Here is a 14,566-nt window from a genome sequence, read left to right on the forward strand (position 1 = left end):
GGTGGAAGGTCCTGCAAAATTAGGAAAACCAGGTGCAGGGCTTGTTATTTAATTATCTTATTTGTTATTATTCTGCATCAGGAAAGGGTTTCTGACAGGGCTGGACATTGATGCCCAAATGGCCCTTTGAGCAGTTGCCGCCCTATGCAGCCATCTGTGTAGCCTATATCAGCTCTTTCTCCCTCTCTTTATATTGACCAACCTGTTGAACTGCCACCTGGGATAAGTGTGTGGCTGGCAACATAATGACTGAAATATTGGTGAATCAATAATCATGGCACTTAAGATTTTACTAGAAATAAATACTGCTTAACATTAGATGTTTGTTTACTATTCATTTATGCCATTGCAATAAAAGATCAATGTCTTTTAAGGGTTAGTACACATTTCTAAAAAAAAAAGTAAATATGTTGCTGATTCTGTGTCCAGTCCCCATGGCTGAGAAAAGCAATCCCTTCACTAAAAAACAAAAGAGGAGTAAAAGGTTTTGTGCGTGAGATGCCTTTGATGATTTCTGTTTTTCTATACTGTTGCACTAACATATACCGAACAGGTCGAAGAAAAGTACTCCGAAGCTCAGCAAAAACGACCAACACAAACACAGCCTAAAGCAAAGGCAGTTACCTGAAACTATTCTCAGAAGAGCGAAAGATCTCCTCCCCATCCTTCCTCCAGATCACCTCAAAGGTGCCCTGCAGACTTCTGTCATATTCTGACCGGCACATCAATCGAGCCAACTTCCCACTGCTGATCTGCACATCCTGAGGAGGAGCCACAATTTTTGTTGGGTCTGAAGAAAAAGCATAATTTCAGGGAGAGACAAACAGAAAAATGTGATGACTTGAGGACAATGAAATAAATGTTTCTAACTCCAGCCAATAAGCTTCAAATTAATTGGGGTAAATAATTTGGCCCAAATTATTTCAGAGCAAAAATGGGTCTCACTGTAACTGTTTCTGTGATTTGGATGATTAAGCAGTCAATGTTAATCATCTGGCATTGCAAAAATTATGAGATTATGATTGTCTGATGATTGTGGTAATCTTTTTTACAGAACAAGCATTTTTATTAAGGCCAGTAGAAGTAAGCTACCCAGTTCAAATATTTATATCGCAACAAATAAATTCTACTTTTAATTTTAAATAATAAACATGCAAGTTTTCCAAGTAAGACCAATATATACAGATGATCTGCCTAACTGCATTTTCAGTTAACGTAATCTTTAAGTACTTTACTAAATAGCTTTGCACACATACTGTAACTGTCTAAGATATGCGCATCAAATAAGAAATGCCTTTTGAGAAAGGCATGCCTTGGTTTGCCTTTTTCGGTTCATTGACAAAAGATGAATGCAAAGATTTTGCTGACATACCTTTCACATCCAGCAGAGCTGTGAGATTTGACATGCCTTCTCTGTTACTAGCCATGCAAGCATATTTCCCCGTGTCACCTTTTTCTGAACGGACTGATTTTCAAGAATTGCCCATTTTCTAAAACATGAAATCGTTCTCCTTCAACAACTGTCCCCTCCTTGGTCCTAGATGGAAAGATTTTGAAAATATCTATCAAAGAGACCTGTACACGCTTGTTTTAATCTTTCTTTTTTATTATTTCAAACTGATTTCAAACTTGAAAAATGTTGTGTTGGCTATAAGGTTTGTTTCCTGTGCACAGTGTCAACTTTCTCATATAAAGCCATAAAGGCATCAAATCAGAACAGAAGACATATTGAGATTGTGTAATAATTTCAAGAGAAGCAAAATAAATGGTTTTAATTGCAAACAGGTTAATATTGAAACAAAATTGTTATGTAAATTTTATACATTTTCTGCAATAGAATTTTCAATCTGTTATGTTGTATTCTCCTGAACCCTTTTAATTCCTTTCTAGTTATTGGAATGTCCTTTCTTGTGTTTTCTTATACCTGCCACTGAGTCTGCAGATGAAAATTTTCTGGGAAAAAAGCCCAAGCTGATGATTTGTGTATTTGCTCTTTGAGATAAATCTTTTCTCTATATTATTCCAGATGAATAATTAAATAAAGGAAAATGAGATGGTAAGTTCATTCTAAAGATGCATTAAATTAAAAGCCTTTTCGCAAGCTAGACCTCTGCAGAAACAGCAAGTATTTCTAAGACGACATCAACCTGAGTTGTTTGGTCCAAATACAGTTACCAGAATTTACTTAAATCAATTTCAATAGAAGCTTTTTCTAATACCAGACGTTTTTACATCTGACATGTAAATATACTCAAATCAGAATAAATTCTTTGCTGTGTGCTGTATAAGCTTAAATATAGTCTGTTTTAGATGCAAATAAAAGGGACATGATAGAGGTTTTTATTATTTTAACACAAAAAAGATAGAAAACGAGCCTTGTGAGAAGTATGGCAGATTGTTCTCTACTTACCAAGAGATACTGGATGGAGGAGAGCTGAAAACACTGCAGTTTATGACAATGTCCCCTCCTTCTATCACTGCATACTCTTGGAAGTCCTTTGTCAGCATAAGAGGTGCCATATCTAAGAGCACGTTGAGGGAAGAGAGATTATAATGGCTTAAAAATGAGGCTATAAATAGCAGAATACATAGACCCACTCTTTAGAAACCCAACCTGATACTTGACTCTGTTCTGTGGAGCTGAACAATTTGAAACCAGAATCACAGAGAGACAATTTTTCCCAAGGAGGCAATGTTAAAACGAGAGTTTTATGCAATAGAACCTAGGATATAATAATTTCACAATGCATATTTATACAGAAGAAAACTGTTATCAAAGATCCTTATTTGCTGCCTCACACACACTAGCAGTAAATCCCTCATTGTCAAAGGAATAAACTGATTCCAGTAATATAACAGAGACTTTGAAAAGTACTGCAATCACTACAGTGAATATCTAAAATAAAAATGGTTGCCACATAGCAACAAACAATAGGCAGGTCATAAACAATCCTTCTACCTTTGAGGTAATCGTTCCGTGCTGTTTCGGAAAACTGCTTTTCTGACTTCCTCCAGCAGCTAGCCGTGCAATAATGCTAACAACAGCTTAAACATACGCAAAAACAAATTGAAGCTCTGTGAACTGATGTGTGCACTGGTCATCTAACCAGTCATTCAAAACTGCCTTGAGTAGTTTATGGCACCACACATGTGCTGTGTGTGAGTGTGTGTATGTCCATTTGAAATGTACAAAGTGTTTTGTAACCTTGTACAATACCTATGGTATATAAATTTGTTCAGTATATTTTCATGAAATATAAAGCCAAATGGTTTAATTTAATTGTGTGTTGCATCCATTAACATTTCTGTTATTAGGGCCCGTTGACTTTTATAATGTGAAAGGTTCAGACTGAAACTCCTGATCAAACCAGAATAACTCTGACCAGCCATGTCCTGGTATACAACATTAATTAGAGCTATCTAACCACATTTCCTTTCCACAGAGTATGGTAAAAGGAATAGGCCTCTGTGTTTCTGTGTTTGCAGTAAGAGACCTGGCAGGCTGCTCATGGTTGAAATCTTGCGATCTTACTCACTCATGACTAAGACATTAATGTTGGCAAGAACACTGCCATGAGGATTGGAGGCCTCGCACTGGTAGACGCCACTGTCCTCTGGCCCAGCCTTGTGAAGCATCACAGTTTCATCAAGCACTCGTCTGTTGTTCTCTCTGTCATCTGATAACAACAGAATGTCAAAGCCATCAGGACCAGACACAATTAGTTTTTTCAGTAGAAAATCTAAATGTGTTTTTCCTTCAAATGGATTCTTTGTACAAAAACATTTTTTAATCACAAAAGAACAAGTCCTTGATTAGAACATTTTCTGTAATTATCAAGAAAACAACTTTCAGTGATTATATTCTGGGTTTTGAAGTGATTTTCAGATTGATGCTCCAACTGTAGTTTTTAATAAGAAATATTTGATGATATATTTTGAGTTGCAAAATATGAAGTAATCAAATAAAGAATGCAGTCTGCAGACAAACTAATAATCTTAAAAATATTTTTGATATGATTTAACCATTTGTTAAGCCATTTGCTTTTCTACAAAATGTACTGAATAATGATGCTTAACAGGCATAGTTCATGGTTAGCTTTAGTAAAATAAGCTTATAAAATCAACTCTTATTTGTTACTTCATGAAGCCCTTTAAAATCCAAAGGTAACCAGCGTGCTGCACAGGCGAATCATGAAATACAAAGTTGACAAATAAACATTAAAAATCACCAGTAAAATATATAAAAGATAAATGAGTGACCTGATGCTCTCTGGAATTAAAAGCCAATTTGAAAAGATTTTAATTCATTTATAGCTCCAGTAGACCTCACAGCAGCCTGGGAGCTGTGGCTGAAAAGACTCTGTCTCCCGTGGCAACAAGCCACGTTCTGGGAACAGCCAAGAGGTTGAGATCTTAGAGCTCTACTGGGGATGTGAGGAGGTAAAAGCCCAGAAAGAGAAAGAGGTGGCAAGCCATTTAGACACTCAAAAACTAAAAGCAAGATCTTAAAATCAATTCTAAAAGGAACAGGCAGCCAATGGAGGGAATGCATACACATGTATTTCCCCAGTCATTAATTATACATATACTCTCTGTGGAGAAATTAAAACTGAGTACCCCTGAGCGAGATGCAATGAATGACAGTTCTCCAAGTAAATTCAATAGTTTCACTTTACATCTAAAATCGGTATGCTTTTGCAACAAAGTCTCTCTAATTAACCCCGTACAACACTTAATGCAGTGAAATGACACAATGAACTCCAGGTTCTGTGGTTTAAATGTTGCTGGACATGCTTTATGTGTTCTGCTTAATATAATTAGCAACAGAACTAAAACACCACAGCCACGATTATTGTTTCTGACCTTGGAGTATTTTTCCATTTTTTCTCCACGTTATCACTGGGGTTGGTTTTCCATCCACTGAGCACTTAATGAAAACGTCTGACCCGATCACAGACAGCTGGTTCTGGGGAGGCTTTGTACGCCATGATGGTGGCTCTGGAAGATGCCAAGAAGAACTGTTTGTCTCAGTGAAAAACAATGTGTCATTGGTTCTGTCAGTAAAGACTAACCTTCTACAATCACATCAAAGTAATGGTCTGCCTTTCCGGCTGAATTTTCAGCCATACACATGTATTTCCCCTGATCCTTCTCATCCACAGCACTGATGGTCAACAGCTTCTTAAAGTTATCCAGTTTTATCCGATCAGTTAGAGTTTCTCCCATTTTCATCCATGTTATTTTAGGAGTGGGACTATAATATAAAAGAGCAAAACGTTAGAAAATACAAAATTGAACGAGACAGTACTGGTGAATAAGCATGAGCCTGCTAGCAACAACAATGTACACCAAGGTTTAAAATGTGGTTACTAGTTTAAAACTGCTAAAATATTATTCCATACCATCTCTAAAAGTTTAATTCATCTTGTTCATGTTTTTCTTTTTAAACTACTGTCGTCAAGCTAAGCAGCATGCCAGTTCAACAGCTGACTGCATGCCTGTCAACACAAACAAATTTCATCCATAATAAAGCCATCCTTGCTCCATCTTATTATCACAAAGTCTCTGTAAAAATATTAGAAACCTTGGTGAAGAAAGTTGTTTGCAGTGCACTTCCTCTTAGAGCTGTTCTCTGCAGTAACGTAATTAGACAATTTTACTTTTTTTGTTGAAAAAAAAAAAACACTATATGAGATACCATCCTAATAAAGTTATCAAAATCAGACAATCTCATACCAGCCCATGCTTACAAATGATAGTGATACAGTAAGATGAACATACTATCCGGCTGGTATACACTCAAGATTGCAGATCCTGTCCTTTCAGCAACAGCTTCTCTGTTTGGACACCAGAGGGCAGCAGTAGGCTGGGTGCTCGAACTGGTAGCGCTATGGATGCATTTGACAAAAACAACAATCTTCCTCATTTGTGGGCAAAATTAAACCAAGTACCGCTAAAACCACACAAACATGCTTAGAATCAAATTGGCTATCAGTACATCTTAGCAAAACAAAAATCAACTTCCTGATTAGATAGTCACACACCAAGTCTTTCACTTACTGGCACTGACACTCTCAGAAGAGTTGTTCTGCGGTTCCACTGAAACGAAAAATCATGACATTAATAGTGGTGGGACAGATGTGCGTTGGTTTCCTAATTTGCATTTGCCGGACTATGATTTCCCTTGGGCATAAACATGACATAACAAATCCCTCCTGTTTAGAATTAAAAACATTGAAAATGAGTCGAAACACTTTTGTAATAGTGAATTTAAAAAGAACGTCAGGGTTTTTGCTTGCTGGTTAAACCTACATCTCTCCACCTTGACGGACAAGGGGGTTTTCTGGACAATAGTACGTATCCTTTGGAAGGCAGCGACACAGCCGTAATCCTTGCGACTGTCTTGTGGTAAGGCATAAGCAAAGTACAGGTTGCCATCGGTTCCCATGGAGACCCTCTCATCCTGCTTTATGTGCTGCAGACCTAGAAAACAGCATATCTGAATCAATAAAGACGTCAATATCAAAAATGTCTGTTTCCTGACATTTCTTTTCTACATTTGAAAATCACTTATGAGGTTTAATAACAAAGTAGAATACACAGGAGTATAATATGTGATAAGTAAACTGGAAACACCCGTAAGCAATTCCTCATCTAATCATGCTCAGTGAAAGCAAATTTGTTTCATATAGATTTACAGTTCAGTGAATTATCAACTCATGAGCTGAGTTTAACAGATATAGCCATCAGCCACTTGTGGATTTTATTAGTGTGAATAAAGAAACCTTATTTAAATTTACAAATTATCTATAAATAAACAAACACAACTTCACTCAGATGCACATCAGCATGGCAATGTTTTGAGATTATCTAAGAAAAAAGAAAGTTCTTCAACACACGACTGTTTTACTATGTTCAGGGCATACAGTCATTGTTGTCTCTGGACATATAGTACATGTACTAAGTCAAAGCAATACTGAAGCTGAATTTGTCCCCAAGTGTTTTCATTCAGTGCATCAGTAAGCGTACTCCTCCTGAGCACTTGAAGAACTCTAGTAGTTTTTTTAGACATTCGTCTGGTATGTTGGAGACAGATGAGAACTTGTAAGAGGTTCAGCAGAAGCAGGATCCTCCTCCCATTGCAGGAGCACTTCAGACAAAGCCTGATGTTACGTTTTACACACTAAATCACTTTGTTCTTGAAGGCGATGGGAAAAGACTCCTGATTGGAGATGAACATCTGTGTCTCAAGTGGGAAGCTCTCATGCCATTTAACTTAAATACATTCACTACTTCACAGCCTTTGTGTTTGTAGGGAGTCATCCAAGATGGTGCATACATTTGAAAACCCTGGATGATGCATTTTGTAGAAAAAAAATAACATCAACAATGGCAGATCTCAGATAATTAAACATCCATCTAATACAGCCCAGTCTGTGTTCTTCGGGAGTAAATCACATCAAGCTTGTGAAATGATTATTCAGGTGTGAACAGAGGTGAAACATGCCGAGATTTGAATTCTAGTGTTCATTCCTTTCGTGCGCCTGAATATCTGAGTGCAAGCAGCAAGAGAGAGCAAAGACATACCAAAGATATCTCTATAATTGCAGGTGCTTTACGAGTCCTTTAAGTTTCTGACGGACATCTGCTAAACTTACGAGCTGTTTTATCCCTCATCTCATTTTTTTATTATTTTGTTTTTATTTTTTGTAGATTTACAACTTTATTAGGTTATTAGGATATGAAACCAGATGTTTACATACACTACCCATCTGCCATAATCTTTCTTTCTCTATATCTGACATTGACTCTGATGCTTATAGATAGAGAAGTTTTTATGACTTATTTCAAAGTCAGAGCTTTAAAAACCACCACATTGTTTAGATGTTTTGTAAGCTGTAAGTTAAATCACCGTTCCACACAGCATTCCTATGTGGTATTATGGAAAATCAAAACAAGTCAGTCAAGATGTCAAGAAAAAATTGAGGATTTCCATAGTTATTTTCCATCCTTAAATACCATTTTCAGAACCTGCACTAGAAAGCCAAGCCATTATGCCATTTAAGTGTCTTTGTCCACACTGAAAGAAGAACTGGGCTGGAAGAAGCCATTACTCCAAAGGCAACACAAAAATTCAGGTTATAATTTACAAAGGCATTACAGGACAAAGACCTTCTTTATTTTTGAGACATGTCTTGTTGTCCGATTAAAAATAATGCTAAATTGCTGCCTTGTAGGGTTGAGAAGGAGTGTGAGGTTACGTGTTATTCAATTCAGTATGTATAAACTTGTGGTGTCAACTGTGTGTGTACACTGATGTGCAAAGTAATTCTGTGGAAATTTGCAAACCTTTTCATGCTTGCTTGCTTATTTAGTTTTATAAAAATGTTTTGTTTTGTTTTTTTTGGCAAAAGTGGCCTTTATTTTATAATAGTCAGATAGGGAAAGTGTGTTGTGGCAGAGGGGAGAGATATGTAGGAAAGGTCATCAAGTTGGAACTCGAACTTGTGACAGCAAAAACTAAGGCCAGAGGCCTCTGTATATAAGTTGCCCGTTTTACCCCCGCACCACCGCCACAACCATTTCATTTGATTTTAACATCAAATTTTTGGAGTGATTGGTGTGGGGATTTGTTTTGTGTGTTTTGTTACATAAAAAAAACTTATTATAAAACAAAAAGAGTGTTTGGCTTATTGTGAATTTTTAACTAGACAGCTATTAAAGCCTAAAAGGTTTATTGCACAGGTTATAAACACTTGCCTAATACCTGACCACAACATTTTTTTTCTAAAGGACAACAGCTCCAGTAATTTTCATTCACTGCGAATTGCTGTCTCTTCTGCAATGTTAACAAATACTTTGATCTCAGGCCGTAAATCCCTTCAAGATATAGACAGGTTCACAGTGAATCAGGATTGAAAGGTGAAAGCCCACATTTTGCATCTGTTTTGAAAGGCATATACATGCAAATAATGTCTCTAGTCTGGAAGAATTACACACGTGCATTACTAATACAGCAGAGCAGCAAAAAGCAATGAAGACACAAGAGTCCGTCATCTCGCTGCGCTCTCTCAATGAGTTTGAGCCAGAATACAACACACTATAGAATATTTGCAGTTTAAAGTATGGCACAGAACTGACTGCAGAGGCTGAAAAATATGTTTGTCCAGATTCAGCTCTTAAAATGCTTTACCCAGTAAATCAACTGATCACAACTGATTCAAAAGTTAAAAGGTTTTAATAAGCTTCACATGACTCTCTTGTAAATAAGATGTTAGATTTCAATGATCCAACATCTGTATAAAGTCAAAAAGACCAATCAGAATTTAAACATTTTTATTACTGCTAGTTTTAAGATGAAAAACCTCACCCCTTGAGCTCCTCAGACTGCCTGACTTTGAATTTTATAACATCCCAAAACTGTGCATGCTCAGCATACTTCCAGCTATTTGCCACACAGATGTTGGAGATGGTTTAAACACTCCAGATGTAGATCACAAAATTGGCTGAAAAGCTTTTAATAAAATGGATAAAGTTGAAAGAGTTAAGGTTTTATAACACAATTGTAACCGAAACAACTAATTTCATACAAACTAACTTCATTTTGCTTGTTCTTTCCACACCTATATGCCCTAACCTTTGTTTTCTACAGATATGAAACTCATGTAAATGCACAAACTTGAATTTCTATATGCAGACTTGTTTCACAGTGTGGCAATACTGAATGATTTACAACTTCAAACCGTGGAGTAAGCGGTGAACATAAATATACAAACTAAAAACCTTGTATACACATGGCACCTGAGTAAGCATCTTGTAATGCCAGCATTTAGCAACACAGCCAAAATGGAATTTGATTATGACCAAACACAGAAGAGTCAAATCCAAAGTCATAAACAGGATGAAGCTGAAAAAGCTTGATAAGACTTGAAAATTGCTGTTCATAGACACTGTCCATCCTGTCTTATTGAGTTTGAGCTAATTTACAAGTATTAAAAATGTTTGGTCTTTAAATGTGCAGAGCAGGTAAGAACATAATTTTTAAGAAAAAATCACAGCTATAATTGCAGCAAAAAGTGGTTGAAAAAAATCTTGGCAAAGGGAACTGAATACAATTTTACAACACACTGCTCAGATTTTCTTTTCACTTCAAAATTATACAGTATTTGCTCCTGGTCAACCATTTCAAATTGTGAAAAAACATCGAGGTTTATCGTCACAAACCTCAATGTTTAGTGAAATTACTTTCACTTAATGAGAAAAATAATTTCAGGGGTACATATGTTTTTGATGTACAAGGCACACAAATATTGCATCAGAAGCAGAACAAAAATTGAAATAACTTGAATCTTAAAATAAAAATATTATTTTGAGTATTAATTCGTTTTCAACATGAGATAAAACAGGAGCGTGAGGCTTACTGTGAGTCATCCAGTAGATCTGACGTGGGGCCACACCTTCTGGAGGGTTACAGTGAAGAGTAATTGGATAGCCCTCCTTAACGACAATGGTATCAAATGTTTCCTTTGGGAACTTGGGTGAAGCTAATAAATATAAACATTGAAAACAAAAAAGATTATCACGACCGTGTCAATTTGTTATTTTTCTGTTGTTTGTATGTAACCTTTACTTACTGGAAAGTACGATTTCAATTCTCCTCCGTCATGGCAGTTCCCAGCTTATTGGAAGCAAAGCATCTGTATTTACCCCTGAACTGGGCAAAGTGCTTGTTGTGAAACATGAATGTCCCATTTCTGTTGTCTGTTTTGACTGTTGGGATGTTTGGAAGGTTTAGCTCCTGGCCATCCTTTGTCCATGTGTATCTGTTGGAGTAAAATATGCATTCAGATTCTATCAGTCTGTTTTAACCAAGACTTCTCTGATTTATCTAATCTGTGCAAACTGCTATTACTTACGCTGGTGGTGGGTTACCCCTGGCTTCACATCTTATAGTCAGTGTATTGTCAAAAGGAAGAGCAATAATGGGACCTGCTGTATGGTTGGTTATAGTTGGAGGTTGCTCCACTTTAAAATAAAAACACGAAAGAGAAATGTTAAATCAAAGCAGCGAGAATTAAACTGCAACTCACACATTTGTTTAGTCTGGCCGTTTTTGTTTGTTCTCAGCTGTTTCTTTCTGTTTCATGTGACGCTGAGAGAAAAACCCTGTGTAATCTGAGCAAACGCTGACCTAAAATAGCATAGGAATGCTTGATTGCCATGCATTCGTCACTTTAAAACAAGCCTTCAACCTTTTCCACATAAACAATTTACCTTAAGCTTTCCATTGCTTGCTAAGAGCTTTTAAAAGCAGTTAACTTTCTTGCTCTGGAAAGGTAAACAAATGTGTTTCGACATCAAAAAGGGAATGCCATACTGTAGAAATCTTCCATTTCAATGAAGCGTTGACATAATAGGACTGTCAGCAAGTACTACTAAATATAATTTCAGTTAGCTTTGTGTCAGTCCTACCTTCGAAAGGAACATTAAGGCTTCTGGCTCTGGATGTAAAGGTCCAAAGCAGAACGAGTAGCAGGTCGCCTGGCCTCCTCATGATTCTTAATGAAGAAAATCAGGAAACGTGGGGATCAGCTCAACATGTGTGGAAATTCACAAGGCACACTGGACCTGCAAAGGTAGAAATTGGAAAGCAGAAATCTTGTGTTCAGCAATGTGATGTATCAGGGTATGCTCACAGATTAGTGTGCAAGACTTGTTTTCCTGGGATGTGATGAGATTGTAGGTTTCAACATTAAAACACAAAAACATTTGTTATCAAAGTGAAATCTGTCACATGGAGCGCCATGCTGTTGCTGTCAACATGAGACTTTCTCATCTAAGCTGAAATAATGAACCCTGGATTTCAGGTGAGTGTTTTAAGCTAGGAGACGTTACTCCATAGTGATAATTATCTCCATGTTTAAGGTTTATTTAAAGTGAGAGATGAAGTAGTTCTTACATTATCCTGCTGTGTGAACATAGTCAACAAATAAAAATTAAGGACTCAGGATTTCATTAGTTACTTTTGTTTGTTTTGTTTCCAGGGTTATAGTTTTATTCCTTTATTTGTTTTGCCCGAGAGCTATTCTTGTTTTTATGTAGATCCCCCATGTTTCTCAGATCGGTCTATTTTTTGTGATTTTGGTTAGATAATTTTTTCTCACTAAACCAGCACATCACACTTTACTTAACATAAATTTATAAAAACCTGTCTTATATTTGTACAAGTCAAAAAGATAACACTTTTAGTGTTATGTACTTATTACACATGCATGTCTTTTTGCTTAACAGATATGCTAAAGTGATGGATCATTTCGCTACAATCTTCAAATTGGCTGACATAACTTTTAGTCGTTTGCTGTGTACATTTGTCTACTGTGGAAATTAACAAGTCTTGAATATTTTTTACACCTACTAGAATAAATGTGTGATCAATTGCAATGTAAAGTAAAACTGGTGTTATGGTACTTTAATAACCTGACCAAAACAATGCCTGTTCAATTTTGATGAACATTTTTGTGAAGGTCAATTGATTTGAGATAAGATAACACAGGAGACAACTTGTCATGCGATAACCATTTATTTGAACTGTTAAGCCGACTGGTGGTGGCATCCCCATGACATGCTTACTGTAAACCCAAATGGCACAAAGGCTTAGCTGTGGTCTGCTACAATCACTAGATTCAAGATGGCAGTCTATAAATTGGACTAAGTCAGTCAGTGTTTCACAGCTTAGTTCTCAAAGTGCTGAGACTGTGGCGGCAGGGGTGCCTGTGCAAAATGGGTTCACCCTGCAGCTAATCCCACTATCAGGAGAATAAAGGCAGGGACCTCCAGCAGTCATACAGTGTAATGCTGCAGAACGGCTGTGAACTACCCCAAGCTCTACAGACAACACAATTGTTTTGGACTAGATTTGGGATTAAGCTTCTTTAATTTAGTATCAATTAAACCAAATTAAGAGATTGGGCATTATTTGCGTTAGGGGGTTTGGGATTATCTATTGTGGTTTAGAATAAAAACTAATCTGGTCCAGTGTTTATTTCACAGCAATGTCCATAATCTTCCTTTTTTCTTCAGTGAAGTGAGTATATACAGTCTGAAAATGTACAGGAATATAAAAAAAATAAGTCTAAAGGAAAACTGCGTCTTCTAAAACATGTTGGAAAATATCCGTGGTTCATTCAGGCTACAAGAGAGCAAGAAAGATCTGAGCTTAGAGCAGATAAAAGGATACCTGATCAGAGTGTAGGAAAGTTACTTTGTTTTATACTTTTGATTTTTCAACCTGCATGTTGGCAACTTTCATAAAAATCCAGAAAGAGTTAAAGTCTACATTATTTTTGGTTCATAACAGCCGTTATGAACCAAAAATACTTGTAGTGCTACCATGCTAGTCTCTAACATTTTGTCTTGGTTATAAGCAAAAGATTTTGGATGGACATTGCCTCTGACAGACTTTGAAGGTACTGCACAGGCATGAGAGAAATGATAGAAGCAGTGAGTCTCGATTTAGATCAAATCAAGCAGACTAGATCAGACCAGCAATATCTGCAAAGCCCAAGTGAGGTTGGAACCCCACAGCCCTTAAATGACATGAAAAGTGTTGTCTTCTGCTGATTTTCACAGCACAGAAACAATCCAAAGCAGTTTTATTCACCAGCAGCAAATCTACTAATTTACTGTTGCACACTCAAAGAACATTGTGAAGAAGGCAAATTACTAGACCTGCAAACCAGTCTCTTCAAAGTTAAGCCAAACAAACCCAACACCATTCACTTTAAAAGAATAAATCCTTGGAGTGCAGAGCAGCGTGGGGTGCCTATGTAAACACATAAAGCATTTGTTTTTGGAGACAAGGGATCTATTACCTGAACACATGGCAGATCACAGTCACAAATCCCCAGGGATTGTATTACCTAAGCCATTAGTCGGCCAAAGGCATGAAGAGTGTCAGTAGTACACGACTAATCCAGGCAAACACATGCTGTACACAGTGAACCCCACACCTCCTTTCTTCCTACCGATAACAAGTCTCAGTTGAGGACAGACGCAACTTCAGCACACATTCCAAATTCAAGCAGGTCATAGTCTTACATGTTAATCTGCTCAAGTTCACAGGGAGGAAACATCTTTTCAACAGAAAAATCTAAGTTTTCTTAAAGTAACCGATACTCACAGTTCTTGAGTCATTTTACATCTTCCACCTATGCCAGGGGCCCGAGGCAAACATGTTCATATAAGAGTAAAAAAACAATGAGTAGTTCACTCAAGAAACTCTTTCACTCTCTCTCTCTGTTTGAACAAACATCTCTGACTTGTCTTTCCTCTTTCACCTCACACTGCTCCTCTGCACAGACATGCCTCACTCCCCACCATTCTACTCAAGCTACTAAAGAAGCGACAGTAGACTCACTGAAGTGACATATGCCGCCAAAGCCTCTCACTTGGCAGAGAAGCTCTCAAATCCCGCGACAATGACCGGGACTAAGACTGCACAGCGGGGGGCATGCTTGGATGGTGTTTAAAAACCGAGTGTAAAGGAAGTACAGGCATGCCTTATGCT

General features: G+C 37.1%; 1 protein-coding gene across 1 annotated transcript in view; it reads right to left on the reverse strand.

Annotated features, from left to right (window-relative positions):
- chl1a (cell adhesion molecule L1-like a) overlaps nucleotides 1–14,302 on the reverse strand; it is a 40,576-nt gene extending 26,274 nt beyond the window's left edge. Inside the window, 17 exon segments of the mRNA XM_032572212.1 lie at nucleotides 625–790; nucleotides 1,373–1,466; nucleotides 1,468–1,537; nucleotides 2,411–2,522; nucleotides 3,537–3,677; nucleotides 4,864–4,998; nucleotides 5,073–5,254; nucleotides 5,782–5,807; nucleotides 5,809–5,888; nucleotides 6,061–6,099; nucleotides 6,313–6,483; nucleotides 10,422–10,544; nucleotides 10,635–10,653; nucleotides 10,655–10,823; nucleotides 10,917–11,025; nucleotides 11,473–11,628; nucleotides 14,180–14,302. Of these exon segments, the coding sequence (XP_032428103.1) occupies nucleotides 625–790; nucleotides 1,373–1,466; nucleotides 1,468–1,537; nucleotides 2,411–2,522; nucleotides 3,537–3,677; nucleotides 4,864–4,998; nucleotides 5,073–5,254; nucleotides 5,782–5,807; nucleotides 5,809–5,888; nucleotides 6,061–6,099; nucleotides 6,313–6,483; nucleotides 10,422–10,544; nucleotides 10,635–10,653; nucleotides 10,655–10,823; nucleotides 10,917–11,025; nucleotides 11,473–11,554 (1,718 nt within the window). The 5' untranslated portion in view covers nucleotides 11,555–11,628; nucleotides 14,180–14,302.
- Nucleotides 14,303–14,566: the final 264 nt, after the last annotated feature.

Source organism: Xiphophorus hellerii, chromosome 1 (assembly GCF_003331165.1).
Source record: "Xiphophorus hellerii strain 12219 chromosome 1, Xiphophorus_hellerii-4.1, whole genome shotgun sequence".
NCBI classification, from domain to species: domain Eukaryota; kingdom Metazoa; phylum Chordata; class Actinopteri; order Cyprinodontiformes; family Poeciliidae; genus Xiphophorus; species Xiphophorus hellerii.